General features: G+C 39.4%; 1 protein-coding gene across 1 annotated transcript in view; it reads left to right on the forward strand.

Annotated features, from left to right (window-relative positions):
* nbas (NBAS subunit of NRZ tethering complex) overlaps positions 1–27,297 on the forward strand; it is a 146,667-nt gene that overhangs the window by 14,578 nt on the left and 104,792 nt on the right. The window contains exons 9-21 of the mRNA XM_053886996.1: positions 4,038–4,136; positions 6,328–6,466; positions 6,529–6,594; positions 7,061–7,189; positions 7,405–7,468; positions 8,768–8,961; positions 11,003–11,272; positions 13,605–13,730; positions 14,000–14,151; positions 14,218–14,355; positions 22,114–22,192; positions 23,178–23,282; positions 24,122–24,258. Of these exons, the coding sequence (XP_053742971.1) occupies positions 4,038–4,136; positions 6,328–6,466; positions 6,529–6,594; positions 7,061–7,189; positions 7,405–7,468; positions 8,768–8,961; positions 11,003–11,272; positions 13,605–13,730; positions 14,000–14,151; positions 14,218–14,355; positions 22,114–22,192; positions 23,178–23,282; positions 24,122–24,258 (1,698 nt within the window). The remainder of the gene's footprint in view (positions 1–4,037; positions 4,137–6,327; positions 6,467–6,528; positions 6,595–7,060; positions 7,190–7,404; positions 7,469–8,767; positions 8,962–11,002; positions 11,273–13,604; positions 13,731–13,999; positions 14,152–14,217; positions 14,356–22,113; positions 22,193–23,177; positions 23,283–24,121; positions 24,259–27,297) is intronic.

Here is a 27,297-nt window from a genome sequence, read left to right on the forward strand (position 1 = left end):
TAGGAAAAAAAAAATGCCAGATGTTGACAAAAATGAAAAATAGCCACAAACTTTGGAGCCTACATGCATCCAAAGGTACGCAGAAACTCACATCAGCTGAAGATGACGTTGCAAGACTTTTCTGGATGTGGGTTTTATTATGTACGTTTAAGATATCATGCGTATAATTGTATTTATTTTGGGTATCTAGCCTGTTAAGTAAATGATAATATTATTCAGTCTTTCCATATATATGTTATCTATTTACTTTTTCAAGTATGTTTGGATCATTTTTGGTACAAGACAAAATTGAGCACTTATGGGCTACTCTTTTTCACAGAAATCTGTAACAAGTAGAGTGTCTCTCCAAGTGCACTTACATTTCCTTTCTTGTCATCTGAATCAGTCCTCTACCATTTCAGACTTCTTTCATCTGGCACATCTGAAATGGCAGTTCACCGACTCTGACATTTGATATAATGTGTCGACTTTGATTTCAATCACTCCCCTTTACCTTCAACTGGCATTTCAAACCAGATCATGGTTCTATTTGACACTCACTGACAGTTTCATTCATTTCACCTCAAGTATTTGGAGGCTGGATTTAAGAACTTCACTCAGATTATTATGTCTTAAAGTATGGACTGCATCAAAGGGGCCTGAGTGAGAGTAATGTGCAACAGTATAGAGCATCTGAAGATCTTAATGGATATTACAGCTCTCTAAAGAATCAACTAATCTTGCATCAGGACATTTTTGTTTTTAATCCTAGAGAGATGTTTTGGATTTTTTTTCTTATCATCTGGTTATCTCTGAATAGTATAAGAAGTTTATCCATCACATTTCCTTTTTACATAAAATAAAATGAGTAAGGAACTAGTTCAATTTTCGCTTAGTTTTCGCTTAGAGCAAGAAGCGTTTGAACAGCGACAGGTGGTTGAGAAGGCCTAATAAAGATTTGATATCATGTGTATATGCTCTTGCTTGCAGTCCAGTTTAACCATATGAAATTGCTAGGTGTTGCTGAAGATGAGCCTTATTAGCTTTCCTTCCGTCTCCCAAACTCCACCTCAGGTGAGCTCCATGCTCATATAACCTGCCAGATGCAGAGACTTCCATTGAAATGGCTGCCTTTGTTTGAATATAGATTAATATATGTCTTTAAAGCTCTAAATGGAAGAATTATTTTGTTCTTATTTTGATGGTTAGAATGTGCCACTTGCTAGTTTGGGTATAAATCTATTTCAATGTCAGAGGGACTCTGACACTGATGAATACCAATTGTGCGTCCTGCCAATCCTGGCTCACATTTGATTCACAGGGTCTGATTGTCATTTATGCCTGCTGGAATAGACATTTATGTTTATTAATTTCTCTCTTAATTAATCCAAATATACCCTGCAGTTATGAAACAGTGGCTTGCTGATCCCCCCCGATGTGTGTGTGTGTGTGTGTAGGAGGTGTGGGGTTGATCATGTATGCATGCTGATTCTGCATCAGACTCCCCTTCACTTGCGCTTTCATGGACATGGCTTGCAAAACTGTCGGAGGGAAATATTTGATTTATTTTAGGTTTTGTACGATGGAAAACGCCATGTGATACAGACGATTTCAGGAAGATGAAAGTTGACACCTTCCTTTGAAGCGTGTGTGGTGAGAGTTTTGAAGCAATTAGGATGTGGGAGACGTTTGCTCCTGATTGGGTCGGAAAGTGCCGTCTTGTCTTTAAAAGGTTTGTTTGTCACTATGGCACATACATTCATCCTCCGTGGTGTGATTGCCTTCCAAATTTGTCCCTAAAACACTTTGAATTGACTCTGAAAGCACTTGCATGCTTCTAAAGGCGCCGTTTCAAATCTGTAGCATCCACTTCCTCCATTTCCTCAAATGACTGAGTAGCAATTTTCTCTTTCAAGCATTTTAAAATTGGATGTAGAAATTGCAGTCAAAGTTGTTTTGTTTTGGGTTTTTGGCTGTACATCGTGAGCTTTTTCCTGGAACCCTGCCTTACTAGCTATGTATTTTAAAGACCTGAAAGAGATGATGGTTGAATAATCATTCATTTATTATTCAGAATCTTACTCATCGATGCATATCTCTGTTGGCATCCATGCTTGAAAGCAGTGGAAAATATCAATTCATTTCTCCACCAGCAATTTAAAGCAACAGTTTTCTGAAGATTGCATATGCTCAGAGCAACTGTGCTTGGCTGAGTACAATTGGTGACTTCATGGTTGTTATGTTGACAAATTGTGGACCGCCTGTTTACCGTCTTACTAGTGATGGGTCGATGAGGTATCATGAAACAGTGTCCTAAATTTCAGAACCCTTGGTATATAAATCATGTGAGGTTTCATCAGAATGGTTGTTCAAATTTAAAGAGTTTAGAGCAGAGAGTGCCATCTTGTGCTCTCTGAAAATCCAAAGGCTGTTTCATGAAGCCTCATCTGCCCATCGCTAGCTCGAGTCCAAAGCAGACAGTGCTATCTTGTGGCCTCTGAAAATCAGAACGTGTCATGAAACTTCTTCAACCCATCACTACTAACTAGATAACAGATGATACAGTCATTTAAACCCCAGACTACTGACAAATTACCATCCAGTGAGATGGCAACACTGCATCGAAATCATTTGCGTAAAGTAAAATGCAGTATTTTCTCTCTGATAGGAACAGGTCCTTATTTTCCTGCCTTTCACCAGGTCTGTTAGCCTATTAAGTAGTGCAAATAAAGAAACAAGTACCGCAAGAAACGGCTCTCTATAAGACCATTAAAGACAGAGCATTGATCCGTAGTGTTTTTAGAGACATACAGAAGGAAAACTTTTCATTAGTGTCAACGGAATTGATTTGGCTTCTCAAATGCTGTAAGGAGGATTAAATGTGCACCATTTGACACAAGTAGGTGGAACAAACCAAGCAGATTAATGCGCACCAATGAATGTTGGTGGTTGGTTTGGCAGGCGGTCTAGAGTGCTTATGTGTGTGCTGAAAGGAGCATTTCTGCAAATGACAAACATGGCAGGGATGGGCATTTTAAGAAGTGCTGGCCTCCCCAAGTAGTGGGGTCATTTGTGTAGTCTTGTCAGATTATATTGATCTTGGGGTGTTTAATCAAAGGTCGATCATCAGCATGCCACTTCTGAATCCACCACAGTGGCTTAGTGATAGCCATTGGGGCAAAAAGGGTGGGTCCAAGGATCGATCCCTGTGGGACGCCTTTCTTGATAAGGAGTGCACTGAAACTAGCTCCGGTCAAGTCAATAGATGAGGCAAAAGCCTGAGCCAAATGTGTAAAAGTTGGAGCCAGTTCCAAAACTGAACATTATATTAGATATTTGGGCTTCAAGATGATCGGTTAGATGGCCATGAACTAGACTTTTCAAGATGGTCACCACAGACAAGTGGTTTGTTAGGATCCAATTTCTTTATTGAAATTCCCCTGAAAATCGCCTTGTGTTTTTTTGGCTACTACGTCAGCACATTTTTTTTTGTGTTGTTTATTTTGAATGATGAGATTGGATGAAATTGTGTTTCACCATTTGTTAGGAACACAGCAGCTTTCCCCTCACGAGGACGCCAATTAGTGAGCAACCTGTCACTATCTGAAGTTTCAGAACCTCAACAGAATTCAATTAGACCAGTGCCCCACACATGCTAGCATGCATTCACTTATTTGTGCTCATATAACCAGTCTTTATTAATACAGTATCATATATCAATATCTAACGCTGTCAATCTTTGCCATTAACAGGTACTGTAATGTGGTTTGATACATCTATTAACACCTCTGCATGTGTCAGTTGAAGACATTGTACTATGTCTGCACTCAGGTTAAGAGGGATTTGGACCCAACTAAAAGCTAGGGTGGTTGCATACTACTGACCACATCTTTCTTTCCTGGACAATGGCATTAGTGTTTGTTTTTTGGTAGGTTAGTTTTCTTTCCCAGACATATGTGAACTCTACACGTTTGTTCATTCTTGCTCTTTGCAATCCAGACATTAACAGGTGTATTTTCAATAACGTATTTCATCATTCCCTTTGTTATGTTTCCCAGCGTGGGGACCAATCAGAATTTCCAAGAAAACCACAGCTTCAGTTTCTCTTCACACTACTCTCATGGAATCACCTCGGCTATCTACCACCCTCATCATCGGTGAGTTGTTTTCAAGCTTCAGTTTCATATGGCTGTGTGGTTACATTTACATTCCCTCTGTTGCATATGTGGTACTTTTCTTTTACTGTAAAGCAGACCAAAACACGGCAAAGCTGAGCCAAGCCAAGCGGAGCTGCCATACTTCTGACAGTGTCTTTTTTTTTATCCTCCTGTTCTTTCCTCCATTGTCTGTTACTTCAGATGTTGTGTGGTTGACATAACTGTGTTGTTCTAAAGTAACCATACCCATTACCCATAGCAGAAAAAAATACTCCTAATAATGTTAGATTATCTATTATCTATTAGATTAGATTAAATGGCCATTTGACCAATGTTGCTTTTGTTTTTGTGCTATGCTATACTATGCTATGCTATTCTATTCTTGCATCTTGGCTTTTATACACTTGGACTTGCAGTGAGTTTCTGTGGAAAAAGCCAAACTAAAAAACAACCGAGTCAGCAAAAAAACAACAACAAAAAAAAAAAACCCAGTCATTTGTTTTTCATCTACAGTCTCCGATCAACCCTAAATTTCATATTTATGATTATTGCATTTGCTCTGCAGTCCTCTCTACCTCATGAGAAATCTAAATTGAAAAGTTGTAGATTTATGACTTACTTTTTTGGGGGAAAACAAGTATACGCTATGGTACCGTCAACAAGTTTGCAAATATGTATTACATTGATCACTGTGAGTCGACTGCATGGCACTTCCACAGTAGCAAACTGACAGAAAATTGTATTCAAGAGGAAATATAAAATTATGTTGAATTAGGATGTAAAAATGTAGATGTACTGTACTTTCTCACCCCAAAAATACATTTATGGCATCAGTGAATCACTACCAGTCATGTTGTGCCTGAAAAAGGGTCATGTTTTCCTCCAAAAAAATTTTGTTTTTTTGTTTTTTTTTCACTCTGTGTCTAATTTGGCTTCCTTTCTACCATGTTGCCTGCTCTCAGGTGCTCAGTTATGTGGCAGTAGCGTTCCACTCTGCTTAATGCAGCTCATTCAACACTATAATATAATTTACAGAAACAGATTAGTTGTGTTCTGGTCATAGGCAGTTGATTTTGTTGCTTATTTTTCTTACTGCTTCACGTTTGATAACTGTCGATGATGGTGTAGCTTAGCCCAAAGAAGTAAAAGTTTCAAGCAGTCACAGGATGAAATGTGTTTTCAGACCAAAAATATTGGCTTTAATATTCAGAAGACAATTTTGAGGGATCTGTACATTTTAAAGCTATTGTGGGCCACACAGTATGAATTAGTGGGCCAGATGTGGCCCCCGGGCCTTGACTTTGACTCTCATGGTCTATCTTATTCTGAGGTTCAAACCTCCCTCTAAATATTTGGGTTGTGTAGCATTGAAAAAAAAAGATGAATAGAAGATGGGCAATCCTGGCCAGAGATTTTTCAAGTGATTGTTATAACTTATGTTATAACAATTTAATAGTCGAAAGGAATATTAATGATGTCTTGGCATCTCAGGAGTGACACAAATTGGGCAGAGAAGTGACTCACTCTAAACACTTTTGGTTAATTACAGTATGTCTGCCTCTCATCCGTGGCCTCTGAGTCTTCACTGCATTTCCCAGTCTGCGGGAACCAGATTTGTTTTGGCCAGTGACGCTCAGCTTGGCAGCTAAATAGATTCTAGCTGGGACTGTCAAGTGTTGAGCGATGATTGAGCATCAGAAATGGAAGCAAGTGTAAAAAAAAAAAAAAAGTCTGAAATATGTGTGCAGATGTGGTAACAGATACTCAAAGTCTCCGCAGATGTGCTCATTATGACCCTGGCTTTGTATGAGCTCCCACAGTCACACACGTGTCTCCATGTCTGAGCGTATGCAGATCATGATTGTTGGATGGAGTCAAGCATCTGCTCTGTGAAGCTGTGATGATCAATGTTCAAAATGTAAAAAAAAAAAGAGGAATTCATTTCATTCAGTTCATTTTATTACTTTTGAAATTGAAGGTCCACTGACGATCACTAGGGGGCAGTGTTGAGCTGGAAAAGTTTGCTGAGATAGTCTTGTTTTGTCTGGATGCGACCTTGTTTGTTACACTCTGCCATGATTGCATGACATCCTGACGTACTGGTTTAATATGGGTTTGTTTTTAAGTTGACAATCTCTGTGTGTTAAAGGATGAGCTGATGGAAAATGTTGTTTACGTGCTCGGTGTCTAGATTGCTGCTGGTGGGGGGGTGCGAGTCAGGCGGTGACAGCACCTCAAAGGCCTCGTCATATGGCATCACAGCCTGGAGAGCTCTGTCTGGGTCACCACACTACAAACAGGTCACAAGCTACGAGGATGATATGAACATGGTGAGGCGACCACACGCATGTGAACATAAAAGACACTATCAAAACCTTTTCACATTTTTTAGAACCAGAAAAGAAGCTTCTTGAAGATCCCCAGCTTCAGGTTGTTTTCGAGGCAAGCAGATGAAAAGGTATGCACACTGAGCTTGTATTTTATCGATCCCTCCCTCTTTCAAGGACACATATCTACGTGTTCATAATATTGAGCTTTCACTGGTATAGGAATGAACATGCATGGCGATTCTCCTGCCAATATTTTCAACATGATCACAGCACAGTATGGATGACATTTCAAAATCCCACTCTAGTTGTAGATTCTGTTTCCAGAGAAATCTATTTTGTCCTGTACATAATTTGAGGAAAATTTGAAGAAAAATGCAGTTATGGGCTCCAATAAAGTTGAAAATTAATATCTTTTCAATCTTTATTTTTGCTGTACAATCAAGTTAATTATTATTGTGTTACTTTTAGTGGTCATTTGGGCCTCCTAACTATTCAAACTGAAACTGACATTGCACTGACATGCATTGTAGAACATCTCTTTTGTCACAGAAGGATCCTGTCTGACATGCTAAGTGTGTTTTCTTGTCACGTCAGGATGGTGTATTTCGTATGAGCCTGAGTCCCGACGGCACATTGTTGGCTGTTATCCACTTCTCTGGTCGTTTGTCTCTCTGGGATGTCCCCTCTCTGAAGCAGAGGGCAGCGTGGGACCAGGATCAGCAGGTTTTCTGCTCTCTTCCATAAAGATATTGAGCATACCCACCTGTTCAGTCTGTACTTGCAGTAATGTGTGTCTGTCTTTGTATATATTTGCACTGTTTTTATCAAGGATTGCCACTGTATTTTGCCTGTTCTTGGTTGATGCCTGTCTGACTGAGTTGGCCAGGATTAATTTTCTCTCTTTTTTTGGCTCCCTCTTCCCTCGTTCCTGCCCACAGCCTGGATTTGAGGAGATCAATCCGGAGTGGAAGACGTCGCTGGAGAGAAGGAAGAAAATAAAAGGTAGCTGCAGCCTGCAGGCTGAAGGAGGAACAAGTTTTTCTGCTGATACAGCCGAGCACACAGTACAATTTTATGATCTTTGACATGCTTTATCCACTGAATGACACAGTTATTTGGTCACACAGCAGCATTTTTTTTACTACTCTGGTTTGTCAGTCGGTGGATTTGTTTTCCAGTGGACCATATATTTGTCAGTTTAATGGCTGCACAGGTTTTCTCTGGCAGTTTGGGGGCAAATATAGTGACATCCTTGGCTGTTTGTGAAGCAGCAAGCTCACTAGTTTATAAGTTTGCTCGATTAAACAAGTGTGCTTCTTTCAAAGTTTTCCGAAAAACCAAACCATATAACACACTCAATGTAAATGATGATCTTCTATTATTGAAAACCATCTAGAGTGTGGTGTTTTTTTTTAGTGTTTACCTCCATTATGGAGGTCTACATCCGTTGTGTAAGGTTGAGCTCAAACGTCACGTGAACCACACGTGAATATCCTCTCTACTGTCCTCAGCACCCATCCTCCATCTCTCCTTCTCTCTCCATCTAGCACAGCCCTTGCACCACTGCCAAGCCATGCCTCAGACACTAAACTCCATCCTCTTCTTCAGCAAGCCCTTACTTTCTAGATTGATGCCCTCATTGACCTTGTGCCTCCCCTGGACTTCCTTGCTCTACTTCTCTTACCTGGTACAGGTCATTATCTCTAATTGGGTGTAGCCTCCCAGGACTGAGGGGTGACAGGCCCTGCCATGCATCGTCCCCAACAATGACCACACACACACAACTCATTTCCTCCATTAGCTTTTTCATGCTGTGTAGCATTATTACTTAGACAGACAGCACCTAATCCAGGACATAGAATGCTGTTTTCCTTTGCCATCACAGTTAAACTCCGAGACTGTTTTTTTTTTTATCTTTATTTCTCCCTGCTGGCAATTCTCGCCTGATATAAGTGCGCACATGCTGAGCAGATAAATGACAAGCTGCAGGATGTTTTCCATCATTTATAGTTTTGTCATGTCACTTCCCGCCTCCACTATTGACAGGCATGTCCAAGAATTTATACTTGTGACTTTGCAAAGTCAGATGAGCATTAAATGATGCTTGCTGAACCAAGATAAATTGCCAAAAGACTTTGGGACTGAAGACGGGAAGCAGTGAGGGACCAACATGTCACCTACATGCTGCTATAGCATGGTGTAATATATAGAAACATGACATATGAATCATGCTGATTTGGAGTATAATCTCTGCAACGATTATTTTCATCTCCTTTCTGTTATGCTTCTTAAACTCCCCAGAAAAGGAACAGTACTATCCACTAGTCGACGTGAGCTGGTGGAATGAAAACGTGCTGATTCTGGCTCGCTGCTCCGGCTCAGTCACAGTCTCTTCTGTCCGGACGCTCCGGAACCTCCTGGGCAAATCCTGCGAGTGGTTCGAGCCTTCTCCACGAGTGACACCTGCACATGATGGAGGATTCCTGAGTCTGGAGGTAAATACATTTTCATTTTCCATTATGCGTTTCAGTTTGACTTCCTGATGCAACGGTGTGCTGATGCTATATCTTCATGAACCTTAAAAGTGACTGGGATCGAATACTCATTTACAGCAGTCTGCAGGCTGCACAGGTTGCGAGCTGATTATGGTGTTGAAAGTAAAAGTACTTTATAAGTATATGAATATAACCTGTGTTTTGCGCAGGATACACCTGGACACTGTTCTTTATAGCTAATGAATATTTCACCAATAATGTATTCATAATTTTGCCAAAGTATGTGTGGCTTAACAGTTCATTACTCGTGGTTTGTAGCTTACACTTTCAGGTTTACACATACATGTAATGCCACAAAATGATGTTATATATCTTTCCTCCGCCATTTTTATGGATTATGCTTGTCCTCTGATGTCATCATTTAATGGTGCATGTTTGAACCTCGCTGGTTGTGTTTCTTGCCTGGTATCTCCAACATGTGAACTGTTTTCACCTGCTTCTCTCTTTAAACCATAGATCATGGCATGTCTGTCTACCGTCCTGTAAAGCTTTTATTTCACTCTAGCGCTCTCTTTACTCCTGACAGTCATTGTCGCCCACCAGCCTTCACTCTAATCTTCACCTCTGTCGATCTCTGTCTAGTACTGTCTTCACTAACTCAACTCCTAGTGTCTTCCTCGTCTGTTCCTTCTGCCTGCCTCTCATTTACACACATAAATACTATCGTAGTTCTGCTGACTCATTTTCACTCCAGCTCACCCGATCATGCAGCTCCTTACTGTCACTGCACGTCACTATATTATCCACAAACATCATGGTCCAGTCGCGTATTAAGTGCCACTGTACCACTGTCATGCTGTCCTCATACTTTTACTGCATAACCTCATAAAACATCCTCAAGACACACTGTGGTGAGCAATCTCAGCTTGAAACCATATGGCTGCTCTCTCTTTCCTACATCCTCATGATGTGACTTATCAACTTCATCCATCTATATCTCTCTTTCTCTTAAAGGAATAGGCAGTTGCATTCTATATACAAGACATCACTGGTGTATTAATTTCCCCAAGCAGAAATATTACCTTTAAAGTATTTGAATATGATAGATGTATTTATCAATAAAGCCTATAGTCAATCGAATGCTGTTTTTATTTCCTTTCTATTTTCACTTGACTTTTTGCACATTAGTGCTGCAGTTGAAGTAAATTGACGTCTTGCTTAGCAACTTCTTTTGAAAAGGTAGTGCAAATGAATGTAATTTTTCAGTGTCAATATAAAATAATTGCATTAAAATATATTTGTAAACATTTCCAATGCAAGCTTATGTCTCATTTGCATTCATGAGCAGTGTATTATTTAATGCTAACTGCCTCAAACTTCTTATACAAATACATGATATGCTCCAGCTGTAAGACTGCGTAGTAATGTGTGATGATGAAATTGGTTTCCTTGATTCTCCTTTCCCCACCAACCTCTACCACATCACCATTCTCTTTTATTTCACTTTTTATCTGATCGAATAGAAAGGAGTGTTCTTTACCAGGCAGATGCCAACTTGTGGGAAAGGTTTCATCAGCTCACTTCAGTGGGGATCGAAGCAGGGGGTGGGGACATCTCACAAGCTTTTTCCTCTAGAAGGCTTTGTGTGTGTGTGTGAAAAGACTGGGCGTTGTCTGAGTCTTTTATTCTCGAACAACATGACCTTGTGTGTTTATGATCATATGCTCCTCGCTCAGGGCGCATGATATTTCTTTGCCGCTGTCTTGTTTTAAGCAGCAAGGCAGGAGCATCTTTTTCATGTACCTCAAGTGTGTTTACCACCAAGATGTCAGTTGTTTTTTCCAAAGCGTTTCATGATTCATTTTTAATTCATCCCTTCCTGCAGGCTCTTTTGTGCAGAATCATTTATTTTTGGTCGGGGCATTTATGATTTTCAGTGCCATGCTTTTAAGGGTTTTCACTTGCTAAAAGCTAAAAAAGGAACTGAAGTTGATGCAAGAAATTGTCGCCAATACTTATGCTTTTATTACACCGCCTGCAGTGCGAGGTGAAGTTGGCCCAGAAACGTGGACGTCTGGAAAGCAACCCCGGAGCTGGTGATGAAGAGGAAGGAGATGATGGCGGTGAATCTGACTCGGACGACGAGTCGTCTGCCAAAGCTCGCTACTTTGGCTACATCAAGCAGGGCCTCTACTACGTTACGGAGATGGAGCGCTTCGCCCCGCCACGCAAGCGTCCACGCACTGTCATGAAGAACTACCGTCTGGTCAGTCTGAGATCCACCACACCTGAAGAACTGTACCAGAGGAAGGTAAGAACCGATATGAATGGTCCACATATTCATAAAAATGCACTTATCGTTCACCTTTCATACACTGGTGTCGATCAAACTTCTTTCCACGATCATATTGACATCAGAAAAAGTGAAAAGCGAGGGCATACCAATGCCACCTGAGTGCCTTGCACATCGATGGCCCCAAGTTGGGATTCTCCTAGTGGGGAAATTCCAGAGATAAAGTAGTGTGCTGGCATAGAAATTTCAGTCAAAAAGCATCCTAAAACATCCTATAATTAAATAAATAGACAGTTCATAAACAGTCTTTAGTTTCTCTGTTGAGTCTTTGTCTTACTAGTACTGTTACTGAAACGACCTTCAGATTTGTGACCTTTACTTGAGTAATTGTGAATGACATATTTCATAAGTCTGGACTTCAGTACACGTTAATGAGGAGATACAATGCTCTTGTTATTCTCTCTGGTGTTTGTTTTACAAGCTCTGAGTTCAGATGTTTTTCTGCGTAGAAAGATGGTTTGTGAGACTGATTTGTCCACTAAATTGGTTACTGTCTAAATAAGCCCTTTTGCCAGCTCAGTGAAAGTGTTTATTGTTTGTCTGCTGGCTGTGTACCAGAGTTTCTAAGTTGCTCAGACTCACTTCGAGGCCATTTCATATTCCCAAGGGTTTCTCTCTCTCTCAAATGCTAATTGCCACATTAGAAATATGGCTATTGTTAGGACTTGCTACAAATTGCAGCAAAGACAACAACATCCTTTATCATAAAGCAGAAGAATGGGGGCGTCGTCCCTCCGTGGTCCCAAGTTTGAGCATGCTTCATCAGTCATTTTTATGACCCATCATCATCAGGCTTCTTCATCACTGCCATCATCATTAGGTGCCATTAGTCATCACCATCAGTTAAAGCAGTGGAGAGTTTAAAAGTGATCTATCATTATTATCTCTCTGTTACACTTGGTGGCCGTGGCGTTTCCCCAGCTGCTGTGAATCTTTAGGGGTTGTTCTTTTATGTTTCCCTCTGACTCAATGGACAAGAACCTTGTGGAAGTCTGTCAGTTTGTTTGGGTCCATAGTTCGTGTTGCAATAAGTGATGCATGATGTTTTTCATCTTGTCCTTCAGAAAGTAAGACTGCTGCTGAAGTAGGCTACTGACAATGCATGCATAAATGATCTTTAAATGTTGCAGATGGAGAACACCAACACTTAAAAGTTGACAAGTTCACAGTTAGGACTGTGATTTTTTTTTTGTGGAAATGCTACTTCTGTACTGTATTAATGTAAACACTAGATGCACTGACTCATCAAAAGCCATGTAGTTTGCTTAGCGTGGAGGGTTTTTGAGTGCTCATTTGGGTCCTTCATGATGCCTCTTTCCAAGCAAATTAGCCTGGACATTACATTGAGGTTTTCAGTCTGAAGGTGAGCTAGGTGGTTTGACCTTGTCCGTTATATTAGCTGGGACCACTGAGGGCACGGAGCTCTTTTTGATGTCCTCCTACGAGAGCTTTTACTGCGTGGGGAACTCTGTGCCCTGGAGGAACCGAGTCTGCTAATATGTGAGCTTTGTACTCCTACACAGGATATTGATGGTCACTCTGTGTATGTGTAGCTGCATGTTCACTAACGCTGCATGAAACAGAATTTCAGTGATGCATAGAGTTAATCTGGTTTTACTCAGGTTTTTTATCTTATTTTTTTTGTCCTTTTTAACTACCGTAATTAAAGCTATTCTTAACTGTAATTGGTGAAGCCTTTTCTGTGGCCTGATCTTTAGAATGAGGGGCCTCTACATGGATTCTTTTTGTCATCTTGTTTTTGTTGGTTGCTGAGGTCGCCCATCACGCAATTGCAGACTGCAGACTTGGTTTTGAGGGGATTATCCTCAAAGCCAATGGCCACACAGACAAAACGGGAGATTTGACACTGATAAATATGCATTTTCTCTTTTAAAAATTCACTCATTTTTACATTCTGTCTTTGGTGACTCCCAATATTATTCATTTTTTCCCCCTTTCTTTGTGTGTCAGATGTCATCTCCTTTGTATTTTTTTCTTCCAAGTTGGCATTCTCACAATACAAGACCAAAATGTGGAACTATTCTGATTGACAATGATGAGGAAAATTCACGACCTCCTCTTTTCAAAAGAAAAAAAAAATGTTTGTCGCGCTTCACATTCAGCACAAGCACGTAAAAAATGGCTTCACTTTTCGTACTTTCTTCAATCTGAGTGAATTCTGATTTGCTAAAATGGTAATAGTCATTCTTCATTTTGTATTTTCAAACATAAATAGCGGTTTGGTTTAATCATTAAATCCATGTGAATCTTTTTTTTTTTTAATCTCCAGATTGACAACGAGGAATATGGTGAGGCGTTATCTCTCGCCCAAGCTTATAATCTGGATTCTGACCTTGTGTACCAGCGGCAATGGAGGAAAAGTACTGTCAGCATCGCCTCCATACAAGACTATCTGGTAATTTGCACAATTATTCAGTGTACTGTTAAAATGAATTTTAAAGCCACTGGCTGTAAACACCTTGAGCATTTGATGTTTTACGTGTGCGCTGGGATATAAAGGATGTGTAGTGGTGGGATGTGGTATAGCACAACCACCTTACTCTATTTCATGCCTCATTTTTTTCCAATTTGGAGCAAATTTTCACCCGTGCCCTTCCTAATGCTGTGTCATTTGATACTGTCATTCCTCCTAAATTCATTCCTTCTTCCGCCTCTGTAATTCAGAGCAAGATCCGCAAGCGTTCCTGGGTGTTGCATGAGTGCGTGGAGCGTGTCCCGGAGAATGTGGATGCTGCCAAAGAGCTGCTTCAGTATGGCTTGAAGGGCACTGACCTTGAAGCCCTCATAGCCATCGGGAACAGAGAAGATGGGGGCAGGTAGGTGACTGTGGGGGCAGCACTTTCTTATTTTTTTCTTGGCGTTTATTTGCCCATGTCCATCAGGTTTATTATGCCGGGAGACGTCGATCTGGAGGACCTTCCGTATGAAGACATCCTGTCTGGTGAGGATGAGGTGGAGATGAAGCGGGAGAAGGAGACTAGGAAGCGGCATGACCTGTTAGCCAAGGTTGACTTCAGCAGGTAATGATTGATAACATCAAAAATGTTCACGCTGGATAATAATATATCAATCTACTTGATTTGTTCGGCATTTGCTCAACGTTTTGAGGTCTATAAACCATTGATCTGTTGTGAATCTATGCAATTCCTAAGGCACATTTAAAGCCATTTTACCACCAAAAACACTTTGTAATGCTTGTGCCCTTCTTTGGTTTAAGGAAGGATTGGTCAGAAATATTTATAACAATAACTCCATCTATGATTACTCCTGCTTTTGGCACTTATCTTAGCGATTATAAACAAAAAAATACCAATAAAAAAGTTACGTCAACGAGGCGGCAGAGGTGCTGAAATGGATATCATTGGAATAAGGTCACATAGTGGAGGGGATCATGGAAGCTTGGGCAATAATGAGGTTGATGAGGGAAAGTGGGAGAACGTCTCTGTGGGGATTAGTGTGTAATTTATGCCTCTGTTGTTAAGAGCTCAGGGAAGACTAATGAAAAACCATTTAGCGATCGCTCATAAACACACAGGCATATTCCCCTGGAATATGAAACATTGTGGGACTTAATCAATATTTCTGCATATTATTCACTATTAATGGGATCCAATGTAAATAGAAGGAAATTAAAAACTCATTAGCATTCATTGCAAACATTGGAAGAGCAGGTATTTCAAGCTTCAGTGGCTGGATTTTGCGTTTCAATCGGTATTTCCACAACAGCAAGGCAAGCGAAGATCCATCCAGCACCAAAGTGAGGAAGATCGGGCTATTATTTGTTCGCCTAAATTTTGGAAGCAGATTTGTCACTGCATGTTTGAGAGTGTTCAAAATTTGATGATTGTACAGTTATAAAAGCCATGTGGTGCAAAGTCAACTTGTTGGCTTGAGGTGACCGCCTCGCAGACATCAGTCTCTAATTTGGGATGTTATCAAAGAAAATGACTGGGTAAAAGAGAGATAGAGCCTCAAAGCATTGTTCTTTGAAGTTGAAGTGAATCGGCCCTGTAATCGGACTCCCATGAGAATTTTTTATTTCAATAGAAGCCTTTGAGTTTGCGAGGAATTCACGGATTAAATACTGAAAAGCAGTGTGAAATAGTCAACAAAATGTTTTTTTGAAGGCCATGGGTCTGCGACTGCTTGTGCAGAGATTAAATGTTGCAATGCAAATCGAAGTTTTGAGTTCCGTTCTCATTTCACTCAGATGTAAATATGCCACACTATGAAAGATTGCTTTACTCTCAAAAGCCCTGCAACTGCACTTTAACTTTTAAAAGTGAAACATGTCTGAGTAAATCCTCTGCATCTACAGGAATTAAAATCTGTGATTGTCAAGTTCATTAGGCATGTTTGCGTCCAGTCCAAGTGTTTAGTATTCAGAGTGGTTCTTCCAGTTGGTCTTATGTATTTTGTACTTTAAAATGGAAGGAGAACCACCACTTTTTGTACATTTTTAATGCATTGCTTTCTTCAAGTTCTTTAATTCGTCTGCCAAATGACTTCTGGCATGACACACACTTCCCTAAAATATCTTTGAATTCATAATATATTTGTGTATGTGCGCGTAGGCGTTTGGGTGCAGCGGAGCCTCTTGCTGATGAATCTTCCCATGTTGCCTTGGGGCCTGCGGCAGAGGCCAGAGACAGATAATAATTGTCTTAATTTCTTTTTAACTACAGCACCATTATAAAAATGGCTTTGTATCGATCACATCTGCTTGGAGTGTGTCAGAGCGTGCGACGTGTTCGGATAAAGACTGAATGTCACATAGCGGTCGCCGTGGACTGAGTATGATTTATGTTGTTGTAGAGCTGTTATTTAACTGAATATGCTGCATTCACTTATCAATTTTGATTCTTTTCAGTAGCTACAGTTTGGAATCTCAAAATGCAAAGTAAGCATTTATGAAGACAAGTCAAGTGGCACTGAAACAAAATGTAATTCGCTATCAAATACACTCACTCCAATGCTAGTCCCTGAGAGTTTATGTAATTAAGAAGTGTTTCCCCCTGTGGTTTTGAAGAGACAAGTGTCTCACATTCATTGACATTTGACACCACGCTCATGAGTTGCATCCCCAAAATATAGAAGTCATAGATGTGAAGCAGCTAACGGTGACACTCTCCTCTGTTGATATGGGGCATCATTAACTTTAGTGCAGGATAATTTCCCACAACTATCTGGAGTTCGATCATTAGTTTGACCTTTATTTGAGAGACTCAAATTTAATACCACCCTCTCTCTCAGCGCTATTTACTACGGCAGTCATGCAGAGACCTGACTTTCATACTTGTCTCTCTAATATCATGACAATTTCATTTACTACGATAGAATGAGCTGAAATTTCTAATCCAGCCAGTGCTGAAATAAGCAACTTGAATGAGGGTATGTTTGTGCCATCCAAATAGGGAGAAATGGACTTCAATAATTTGCATTTTTAAGATATATTTTTTCTTAATATTAAATAGTTGAAATCAACAAATTATATTTTTAATGTAGATTTTAGTTGAATAAAAAAATAATGATGTAATTTTCTATTTTGTTTAAATTGAATCGCTGAATTAATTATTTGGATTTTTTAATTGTTGAAATGTTTCATTTATTGTTCATTTTCTTTCTTTATTTATGTATTATTATTTATTATTTAGAATATTTTCTTTAAAATTAGTTTTTGGTAGGAATAAGAATATACATCTCTAGGTGCATTTTCTTTTTCAAATTCAGCTATGAATTTGTATAAAAAAAATAATAGCTGCATTTTTGCATTTAAAAAAAATCAATTAATAAATCCAAGTTAAAAAAAAATCAATATGTGCAAATTCGAATTATTGATATCAACTGTACCACTGGAAATAAAAATAAAGAAATCCAACTGTTAAATATTGTAGCGAAGTTTCATGCACAAATATGCTCCCATGAATGTGCTGTCTTCTCATTGCACTTATGACTTATGACGAATAGTCCAGATGTTTCTGAAGCCTTCAATCATTCAGTAGTAAAACAGTCCCGTCCCACCACTGTCCCTGTGACCGATAAAACCAGGTAATGTACAGTGAGAACCTGGTTATCACCTTTAATCTAACCAGTCGCTTGGCAAATTTGGGCCTTCATTAGAGAGACTGTGGGTCACTGCCCGCTCTCATTTTAATACCTACTTCTTGTACCTCATTCACTTGTCCAGGTAAGATATGTCCCATTAAGCCACCTCCGCCGGATGTTCATATTTTTTATGCACTGGTTCAGGGTGGTTGCTTGTGTTACAGTTCCGGGCGATATGAGGGGACAGCTTTATTTTAAGCCATCTCTCATTCTTCTAGGTTTGCATCATTAAAATCCGCTGCAGGCATTCATAACTCTGCCTCTGACTCGCAACATACAGGAAGATGGGCATTACTTCAGGTGTGTGCGTCAGGACGATGAGGAATAGCAATGATTAGATGGCGGCTGCTGCTATGAGGGTTTCAGAAGGTTTGTTTATTTACTGCTCTAGATGTCTGTGGATAATTTGTCACTGCAGATGTGCTGTAACACAACCTCTATTCTTAGTTTGTGACGGTGACTTTTTCCTGGCAAAAAGTGGTAACAGGACATTAATAACTCAATATTATCTTCTGTTTTTCTCTCTTTAAGACTTCAATTCACATTCACCTTGACTAGCAACAGTCAAAATATTCAGTCTTTTTGTTATCAAACTAGATGCCAAAGGATGTTTTTTTCAGATTTACTTTCATTTAAAAGTACCTTAAGAAATGGCAAAATACAGACAGTAAATTTCGGACTATAGAGCGCACTGGAATATTAGTCACACCCACTAAATTTAAGATGGAAAATAGATACATAAGCCACACTGGTTCATACATAAGCTGCGGGTGCAGTGGTGCTGTCTGCGCTGTAGAAGTCAGTGGTGCACCCATCTTAAAAATGCATGTGGATCACTTCTAAACTAGTTTTGAAAACAAGGTCTAGTATCGAGACTGACTCATGAAACAAACTTGGCAATGTTCTGAACTTGAATCCTGAACTACTACCATCTTTTATCTACATTAAAGCGCTCAAAATGTTTTCGCCCGCGTGTCTCAAGTTCCAACACCACAAAACTAGATAAATAAAACGCCAGTGATTTCATCAGGTTGATGTGATGAGGCTCAATATTTTGGCAGCATGACACACTGTAGCCTGTAAAAATCCATACATTAGCTGCCTTGTTGAAAAAGTCACAGTGTTTGTGAGAAAAAAGTAGCAACTTATAGTCCACGAATACAGTGTATACTAGATCAGGTGTGTTAAACTCCAACAAACTTAATGAAAATATTCATCACAGTCCACCTCTTGGGCCCCAAAAATGTAAATATTTATTGGTACTCTGAGGTGAAAATGGCACATCAGCATACAATATCAGTCATGCATGAGGAAAAACTATTGAACAGCAAAGCTATAAAACTAGTGGGGATCTACTTTTTGGAGTGTTTTAAAATTAGTATTGTATTTCTTTTGAGCCAACTCTATGTTTTTAAAACTCTAGCTGGCCACTTATGGTAGGCTGGATTTGGCGCTCAGACCATGCATCCGACCTGTGATCTTGATCCCAAAGGAAGTACTTTAAGTTTGTATCCAATTCCTACAATGTGAACAAGTTAAACCTGAATCCAGAAGTAGAACAAGATTTTTGCCATGTACGTAACCTTTTGCGGTGACTCAATAAACCTTTAAAATATCTCTCCTCAAAATGTATATTGCATCTAGATAAAATGTTGTGTGATTTATTTCAGAGAGTCATGAACCATTTTCCGTGCTGATCTGAAATTCCATGTCTGTCGAGGATCATTATCTTTGGGATCCTAACAAATGTGTAGATGTGAGAGTGAAGTGATAACAGTTGATATGAATAAAAAAATATGCAAATTTGTACCCGGAGGTTATCACGACTTATTCCCGTTAAACACTTGATAAAGTGTTTTAATTATGCATGAGTCACCATTTATTGCGAGAGCAGATTCGTCGAACAACATGGCTGTTCTCAATTGATTTTTTTTGTGTGTGTGGCGTTTTGCCCACTGTCAATGAAAGCTGTGAGATTTCGGCAGTTTCGGAAAATAATACTGGACCTGAACTAAACTCCGATTGGCTCCAAAATGGAGTCCAATTACCATGCTGACATTCTGTTGTGGCTTTATGAATAGAACAAAATGCATTTCATTTGGCTGGAAAAGGCATGGCTAATATTCGTATTCCTGATATTGTTCACTTGTTAATTCCATTTGACACGGCATGAGGAGATTTTATTTCCAGTCACGTCTGTGGAAACATGCTTGTTTGGATCGCTGATGTTTATATCCATTAATAAGTCCAGTTATTTTTATATAATTGCCAATTACAATCTGAATATGGAGAATTTCTAGTGAAAGCAATGAGCATGAAGCAAAACCCACATGGTTTGACCCCAGTCATCTGCATCTTGTTTGTTCTGTTAAATTAAGTTGACTTGCATTACATTTATTAAAACTTCTCAAGCCTTTCTTTTTTTCATGTCAATAAAGTGATAATGGTGATTTATTAAGCATTGAGTTTAAATGTTTTATATAAAAATAATAGCATTCATTTATTGTTTAGTTTGTGTGCACACTTGATAGATATTGCTTTTGCAGCAGACGGTCAAAATCAGTTCTGCAGTTTCACTGGTTTTAAGGTGGTTAAATCATCCGTCATAGCCAGGTATTTGCTTTCAACATAAATCAATAAACCTGATCACTTTAGGGTGAGAACAACTGAAAGTTAAGTGATTGAATTTTAATAGCTGATCAGAGTGGATCCACCAATAGTGCAACTGAGGATAAGCTCATCAGTTTTATTGCTCGAAATTAAGGTGTCAACCAAATTAAATGCTGATTTCCAACATGGGTCCATTTTTCATTTGTTGAGGATTGTGCGAAAGCAAAAAATCTTTGATGACAAAGACATAGTAATAGACACCTGTGTCAATGTGCACTACATAGTAATGGACACGTGTTCAATGTGCAATAACCGTCTCTCTGGTGCAATAACCTATTTTAATCTAGTTTATTTTTGATTTTTTTTATTTTATTTTATTTTTACATTATTAGTATTATATATTTTTTTATTCTCTGTGTGATGCTCTTCCTGACTGTATGCCTTTTCTTGCCTCTGTTGCTGCTGGAAATGTAAATTTCCTGGAGGGAGTCATCCGAAAGGGATCAATAAAATCTAGTCTAAGTCTAAGCGCCTGCCAAAAGAGTAACAGGTTGGTATAGAAGGGCTCTTGAACGCTGCTCCTCATGTCAATTGCTGCACTGCTTTGCCCCTTTTCCTCTTGCTTAGCTCAACAGAGACAGTATACGGCAATACTTACCTCTGGTATGAACACTAAGCTGACAGCCTTTGATGTGCCAGAGAGTGTGTTGAGCCAGTGTTAATCTGTGTTAGACTGTGTTGAGGAACGCCGATCTGCCTCGATAGCACGCTCTATAATGAGGGATTAGGGATTAAAGGTGGCTGTCGAAGGGTCAGCTCCCAAGTGGTCACACCGCGGTTGATCCAGGCCAAGTTGATGTGATTTAAACTTGGCTTGAACATGATGAGTTAAGTGTCTCGTGCCTAATATATTGTTTTTATTTTTTTCAATTTTTGTGAGCAGATTGTGTGTTTATGATGACCATTTTTTTTTCTTCTAGGCCGCTGGTTTGTTCCTCATGAGGCACCTTGAATGATTTGTGTATGGGTCAATGACACCTGTGGTATATTCTGTATAGTACCCTGGTGTTTGTTTTCCAATTTATAGAGGTGTGATTAAATGACTTTGAAAATGGATTTGAGTCCTGGGGTGCACTCAGTCACTGCAGTGACAACAAACACACCATATATAACACCTAAAGGGTCCTGGTGGTTATAGGAACTTGATTTGTTGGCCCTAAAGAATAATTAGGTCAAGAAGGCGCAACGCTGGTGTTGTGATCTTCCGGTCCGAGCATTGTTATATGGGTCTCGGGTGGCCTACTGCGCAAGCTTGATTTGTAATGTTGCAATTCCACTGTGGTCAAAAGAGAGGTGCGTGTGTGTGTAGTGATTTTCATGTGTGAGCAGTAACATTCACTGAACCATGCTGATGAAAATCTTTGTGGCTCTGTAACCTGCTGTGATTGACTGGTTGAACCTGTTCTTGATTTTCCAACCGCAGTTGGTCTGAAAGGCTTCATTTACAGCACACGGTTCTGCTTTAAAAATACTGTACTTGTTTTTCTTGTTTTGGTTTGGATGTCTGGAGCACTTTGTGTTGAACAAAATATATTCTGGTTATCTGTTTATTACGGCTGCCGAGGATGTCATGTGATAGTTGGCATTGATCTGCCTGTCAATAGATACAGTGTATATAACTCCAAAATCATCAGATTTGATCAGATTTCAGATTGAAATTCTGCAAAGTCTGCATTCACAATTCCCTCTCTGGTCCTCATGTGGTTGGACTTCGGACTGCCATCTGCTGTCCCATTCAGCTCATTTGAATTTGATTATTGTTACTTCATTAAACATTTGAAATAAATGTTGTTCTTGAAGTTGATCCTTTCGTTGATACATGCAGTGCAAAAATAAGTCATAATAATCAAATCAAATGTCTGTAAGAAATGAAGAAAAATTACCTTAATATTTCCTGTTTAGCTAAATGAACTAAAGGAAGACGCAGTCTTCAAGGGCTTTCTCTGTGAATATAGCTCAATAAAATCCACTTATATTGTGTTTTCTCCATATTGCATTTGCAGGTTGACCCTGGAGCAGAAGGAATTGTGCCGGAGCCGACTCAAGCTCCTCTCCTATTTGGACCGCCTGGCAACATATGAGGTAACGCCTGCGTCACTGCAAAAACAATTAAGCCTTAGGCTATACTGGACTTAGCAAATATAGATAATTAAGTTGAATTAATGAGGACTTTGTGAGAATGTTTGTAATGATCTATTTTCCTTTTTTCTTTTAAAGAAAATGCCACTTCCAGAGACCATCATACTTAGATCCTTTTTGCTGTTGAGTGGAAACGTGTACACTGCTAAAACATTTAAATGCGACACAGCTATAAAGGGGCAAAACACCAAGGGATTAATAAATGTTCTGCTGTATATTTCCCACGTAACAGGATTTAAAGAAACTCATCTTTGGAAATGATTCCATTCTAAAAGAAAATGTTAACTTGGGGATTAATTGCAGACATATGGGCTGCTGGACTGCTACTGGAGGTAGTTCCTCCATTAATCTCAAATGTCATAACACTGTCACACTCTTAAATGCATCAGAGGGTAGATGAGATTTCTGTGCGATAGATATTCTGCTCACTCAAAATGACGCTGTTCTCTTGGCTCGGACATTGTCATGGTAACTGCAGATTTCTTTCCACCCCCCACGATTTTTTTTTTCTTGGTGTCTATGAATATGATATTAGGGTTTTTTATCATCCTGACTTGGGATGCCTGGGCCAGGATATGGCCCATTCAAATGCTATCAATCTGCCTCTCACACACACTCATCCTGGCAAAGTGCATGCCAAAGAGAATTTGCAACAAACAGACACACATAAATCCTTCGATGTTAAACAGGCAGGACAACAAACGATCCCTCCTGACAGTGGGCATGTGTGTGCTCAGTTACACACATTTAAATGGTCCTCAAATGGACCTGTGTCAAAAGCACAAGGCTAAACCTTGTTGACTTATCCTGCTTGTTATGTGCAGCGACAGCGTCTGCTATTCAGCTTTGTTTTGATTTTCTATTCACTCACATCAATTTTCTTCTCATGTGTGTTTTTTTTTACTCAGTCCACTTGATTTTATTCCAGGAGATCCTCGGAGGTCCTCATGCTGCTGAGCAGAAATACGATGCAGAATTTTTCAAGAAGTTCCGAAGTCAAAATATTGTTTTGTCAGCAAGGAACTACGCCAGGGTAAATATTTATTTTATTTTATTTTTTTAATCCACTATCTAGAGGTGGGTATATGAGCGTGTCACTCTTGCTGTACTGACACCGTCAAAACAATTAAAAAGGCTTTAAATCTAAGTCCCTGAATGAAGCGTGCATTTAGACAATAGCGCTCTTAAAATTTCGGTTCAAGAAAAATAAGTGCCTTACAAATATGGACCACACCCGTGCCTGTGATGTCATGGGTTGTGAGCACATGTCAGCTGTACTTAGACTCACTAACTGACTTCAAGGTGATCTGTTATGAATGTATTGCACTAAATACAGCACTCAAGTTTAGTTCAGATCAGAATAATATGAACTAAACTCACTTTAAATCATGTGTTTGTCACTGGATCTGGTCCAAGTTTGATTTAGTCGAGTAGCCTCGATCTGAAACCAACCTGGAATCTTGAATTAGGAATATGTTGTAGATTAAAATATTAACCCAATGTCCCTCACTTAGTGGAGCAGATGGCTCCTTAGTCTGTGGTCTGCCTTCATGCATCGTGCCGGTGTAGTCCATATCTCTTCTGTATCTGTAGCAAGCATCATTAATGGTGTTCATACTGCCACCTCAAGTTAGCAAATAGTATTAGTATTGGAAATAAACCCTAAAAGAAAACGAAATAAAAAAACGAAATAAACTGAGATCAAAAGGATGCCAACCTTTTCTCAGTGCTATGCCGCCGAAAACCGCTGTTAATGAAATAGTGCTCTTCCTCCGGCTTTCAACACAAGCTGTCAATGTAGCCATCACGAATGCAACCCATCCTAAATTCTGTCATCCTAAATGAAACCTACGATTCACTCTTGTTTTTCAGGAGAGCAACATGCAGGCGCTGGACATTCTGTTCACGTATCATGGCGCAGAACTCCTCCAGCACAGGCTGGCTATTCTTTACAACTTCCCAGAAACCACCTCTCCACACGAGTATACGGTCTTGCTGCCTGAGGCCTGGTGAGACAATGCATTCGCACTGCTTTAAGATTTATATATGTCTTACTACCCTGCTCATAAAAAGAAGGTTGTGTGGCCTCTTTCGTTTCACATAGTAAAAGTTGTAGCAAACTAAAATCCCTTATCCCTTGACTTGTTTAAGTGGATTGAAGGGCATTATTTTTATAGATTATTTCACTCAGATGTGAAGAAAATGTCTGTCTGTATTCATAATTTTGTTATTCTCATTAGACATTCATAAGATTCAGAAGTAAAAATAAGACTCACTACTCTGCTTGGTTCTTGATATAGCCTCACAGTAGGGGAATCCAGCTTACACTAACATCATTCTTTAGCATTTTTTCCCCATCATTTTGTGTGCTTCTTTTTCAAGTTTTGTCAGCTATTTCAAATTTTAGTGGCATATAATGATGCATGAATAAAGACACACTGGGCTCCATGGCACGGACCCTTTTGGACAAAAGGCGTGAACATGCAGTATATTAAAATCGTCCATAAGCCTTGTCCCTCCACACACTCTTATTCCACCATTGCTCCATTTTATTAGCCCTGAATGAGTTTGTATGGAGGTCAGGTGGCTGCGCCTCCGCAGTGCGCATCTATCATGGCTCTACTGCTGTGGGGCACTTTTCTATTTTCCCCAGCTCATGAGCATCAACTGCTGTTCCAACTGTGCACACTCCTGCAGGGCTCAAACCATCTGTTCTGAGTTACTTTTCAAAAAAAAAAAAAAAACATGGCATGGATAAATACTGTCTTGTAATATTAAAGGGGTTATTAATGGAACTGTTGAGGTTTCAATCTCACAAAGCTTGGAGGAAGTAATAATGTAGGGCCTGTGGTTTGGTTTCTACTTCTTCTGCCCGCTGTGCTCCGGTGATTTCCTTAGGCTAAAGCTGATTAGGGATGTGGGCGTGGAATAATTAATTCCTCCCATCGATATTTGAGCTCTTCACACTGGTGTGCGTTTTCCCACCTCTCTGCTGGCTCCCTGTTGCTACCAAGAGGGTATGAAAACACACGCAAGGATCAGGTTTGGAGACTGCTGTTTTGGGAGTGCTGCTGGGTAGTTGTCAGTTCCATTCATTCTAGTCTATGTCCTGGTCATTATCCATGAGAATATATATAAATATATATACAGGCATATTTGGTTTAAGTATAAATTGCTTGATGCCCCCCAATGAATAGATTTAAAGCTCAACAGCGCCCTGGTCTGCGACATTTGTCTTTGTTTTAGTCTAAAGACTATGGCAGTTACGGCCGAACCTTCCCCTGCCCTTTCGGTGATGACATAAATCACATTTGCGCTTGGAATATATTTTATGATTGGCTGCAATTTATGGCCATTTTACAGACTGCTGCAGCATGTGTGCACTCGCTTTTTAATTGCCGCAAAGCTACAGATGATTTGTAGCGCTGCTGTCTCCTTGAGTTTTACTGCAACATGACAGAGGGCTCTGTCAGCAGATAAAAGGACCAGAAAATATAAAATAATGCTTGAAATAAGGTCGAAGGCTTGAGGATCATGCAGTGCCTGAACTGTGCACTCATCACCAACTTTTTCAATGACTATTTAGATCAGGCAACATTTATTACCATAAATAAACCTCTTGTCTGTGTGTGTATTAGCAACATAGCCTGTTACATTAATCATTATAAAGTACTCAGAAGTGCCTTGTTCTTGCATCTGTTGCTCATGGAAGCCTCCGAGGCTAAAATCAACAGCCATACAGAATGCACTCCCATAGTTGCAAAACATTTTCTCAAAAATAAATAAATAATAAAATAAAAAGTTGTACACTCAAAATCAGAAGTAGCTAGTAGATTTTATTTTATATTTTTTACATCTTTCAATTGTCATCTGTTACTTTTTATTTTCCCCAAAGCAAAATATTATCCTCATTGTTTTTGTCCCTTCTTTTCATTTTTCTTAGAGAAACCTCTTGCTGTTGGTTTAATCTCCGTACTTTTCATTGCCTTCCCTGGTTTCTTGCGACACAAGCCATGTTACATTTAAAAGACCTATTTTCTAAATGAGAGATATTGTGGGAGTGTTGAGACATGGGTGCATGGGAGGGCAATATAAGGATCTTCAATTCAAAAACAAAATCAATTCTCCTTACATTGCCTCTGACAGTTCAAAACCACGGGTCTACTGATGTGCAGATATGAACAGGGGTTGTGATTTAACCAAAATCGGGGGCATCAATTTATTAACCCTCCTCCATTATTGCAGATAATAGATGTGTTCCAATTTTAAGAAGGTCAGGAGGGAACAGATGACAGGAGGATTTAGGGAGATTAGTTTGTTTGAGCAAGTTGAAATGTTGACACCTTGCTGTGTTTCGTTCCAGTGTGTGTCTTTGTGTGGGTGACTTCCAACCTCGTGATGATCGTTCTCTTATCGATTTGAGTGGTCTTGGTGATGGATTTAAAAGGATTGCTTCTTAATACAGCTTTGATGATCCTTCATCGTTCGTCTTCTGAAGAACTTTAATATCAAAAGTGCTGAAAAGCCCCCCACCTGCAGAAATGAATTCTTCTTTTTAAACAAGTAAACTTTGTGAGTCTTGGTTCAATAGCATTTCTTGCATTTGTCATTTGATATAGAGAAATGAAGGTTGTTATTTGAAATAAAAAGACATCACTGACAAAACTGTGATGACATATGATTTAATAACTGTCCTGCACGACTTAATTTTTCAGAAGTTTTGCCATTTCCGATCCTTCATAATGATGATGACTTACAAAATAAATAGTTCCCTGACAAACAATAATCATTAATGGAAAGATGAATGAATAAATGACAAAAAATGGATGTTTCTAAGGTTTTTATTAATCTGTATGACATTGTTTTACTTGGATTTTGGGGTCTTTATTATTGACGGTTAACACAGGCATATGTATTTGGGAATAAAAAGATAAGCATCAGTGAGAAAGCAAACAAAACTCAATGTATTGTCCCCTGATTCATGTGTCACGGTGCCAGTCACACAATAATACACAAATATAAGCTCTCAAATCAAATTTGTGACTCTT

The sequence above is a fragment of the Synchiropus splendidus genome, chromosome 15 (assembly GCF_027744825.2).
Source record: "Synchiropus splendidus isolate RoL2022-P1 chromosome 15, RoL_Sspl_1.0, whole genome shotgun sequence".
Classification (NCBI taxonomy): domain Eukaryota; kingdom Metazoa; phylum Chordata; class Actinopteri; order Syngnathiformes; family Callionymidae; genus Synchiropus; species Synchiropus splendidus.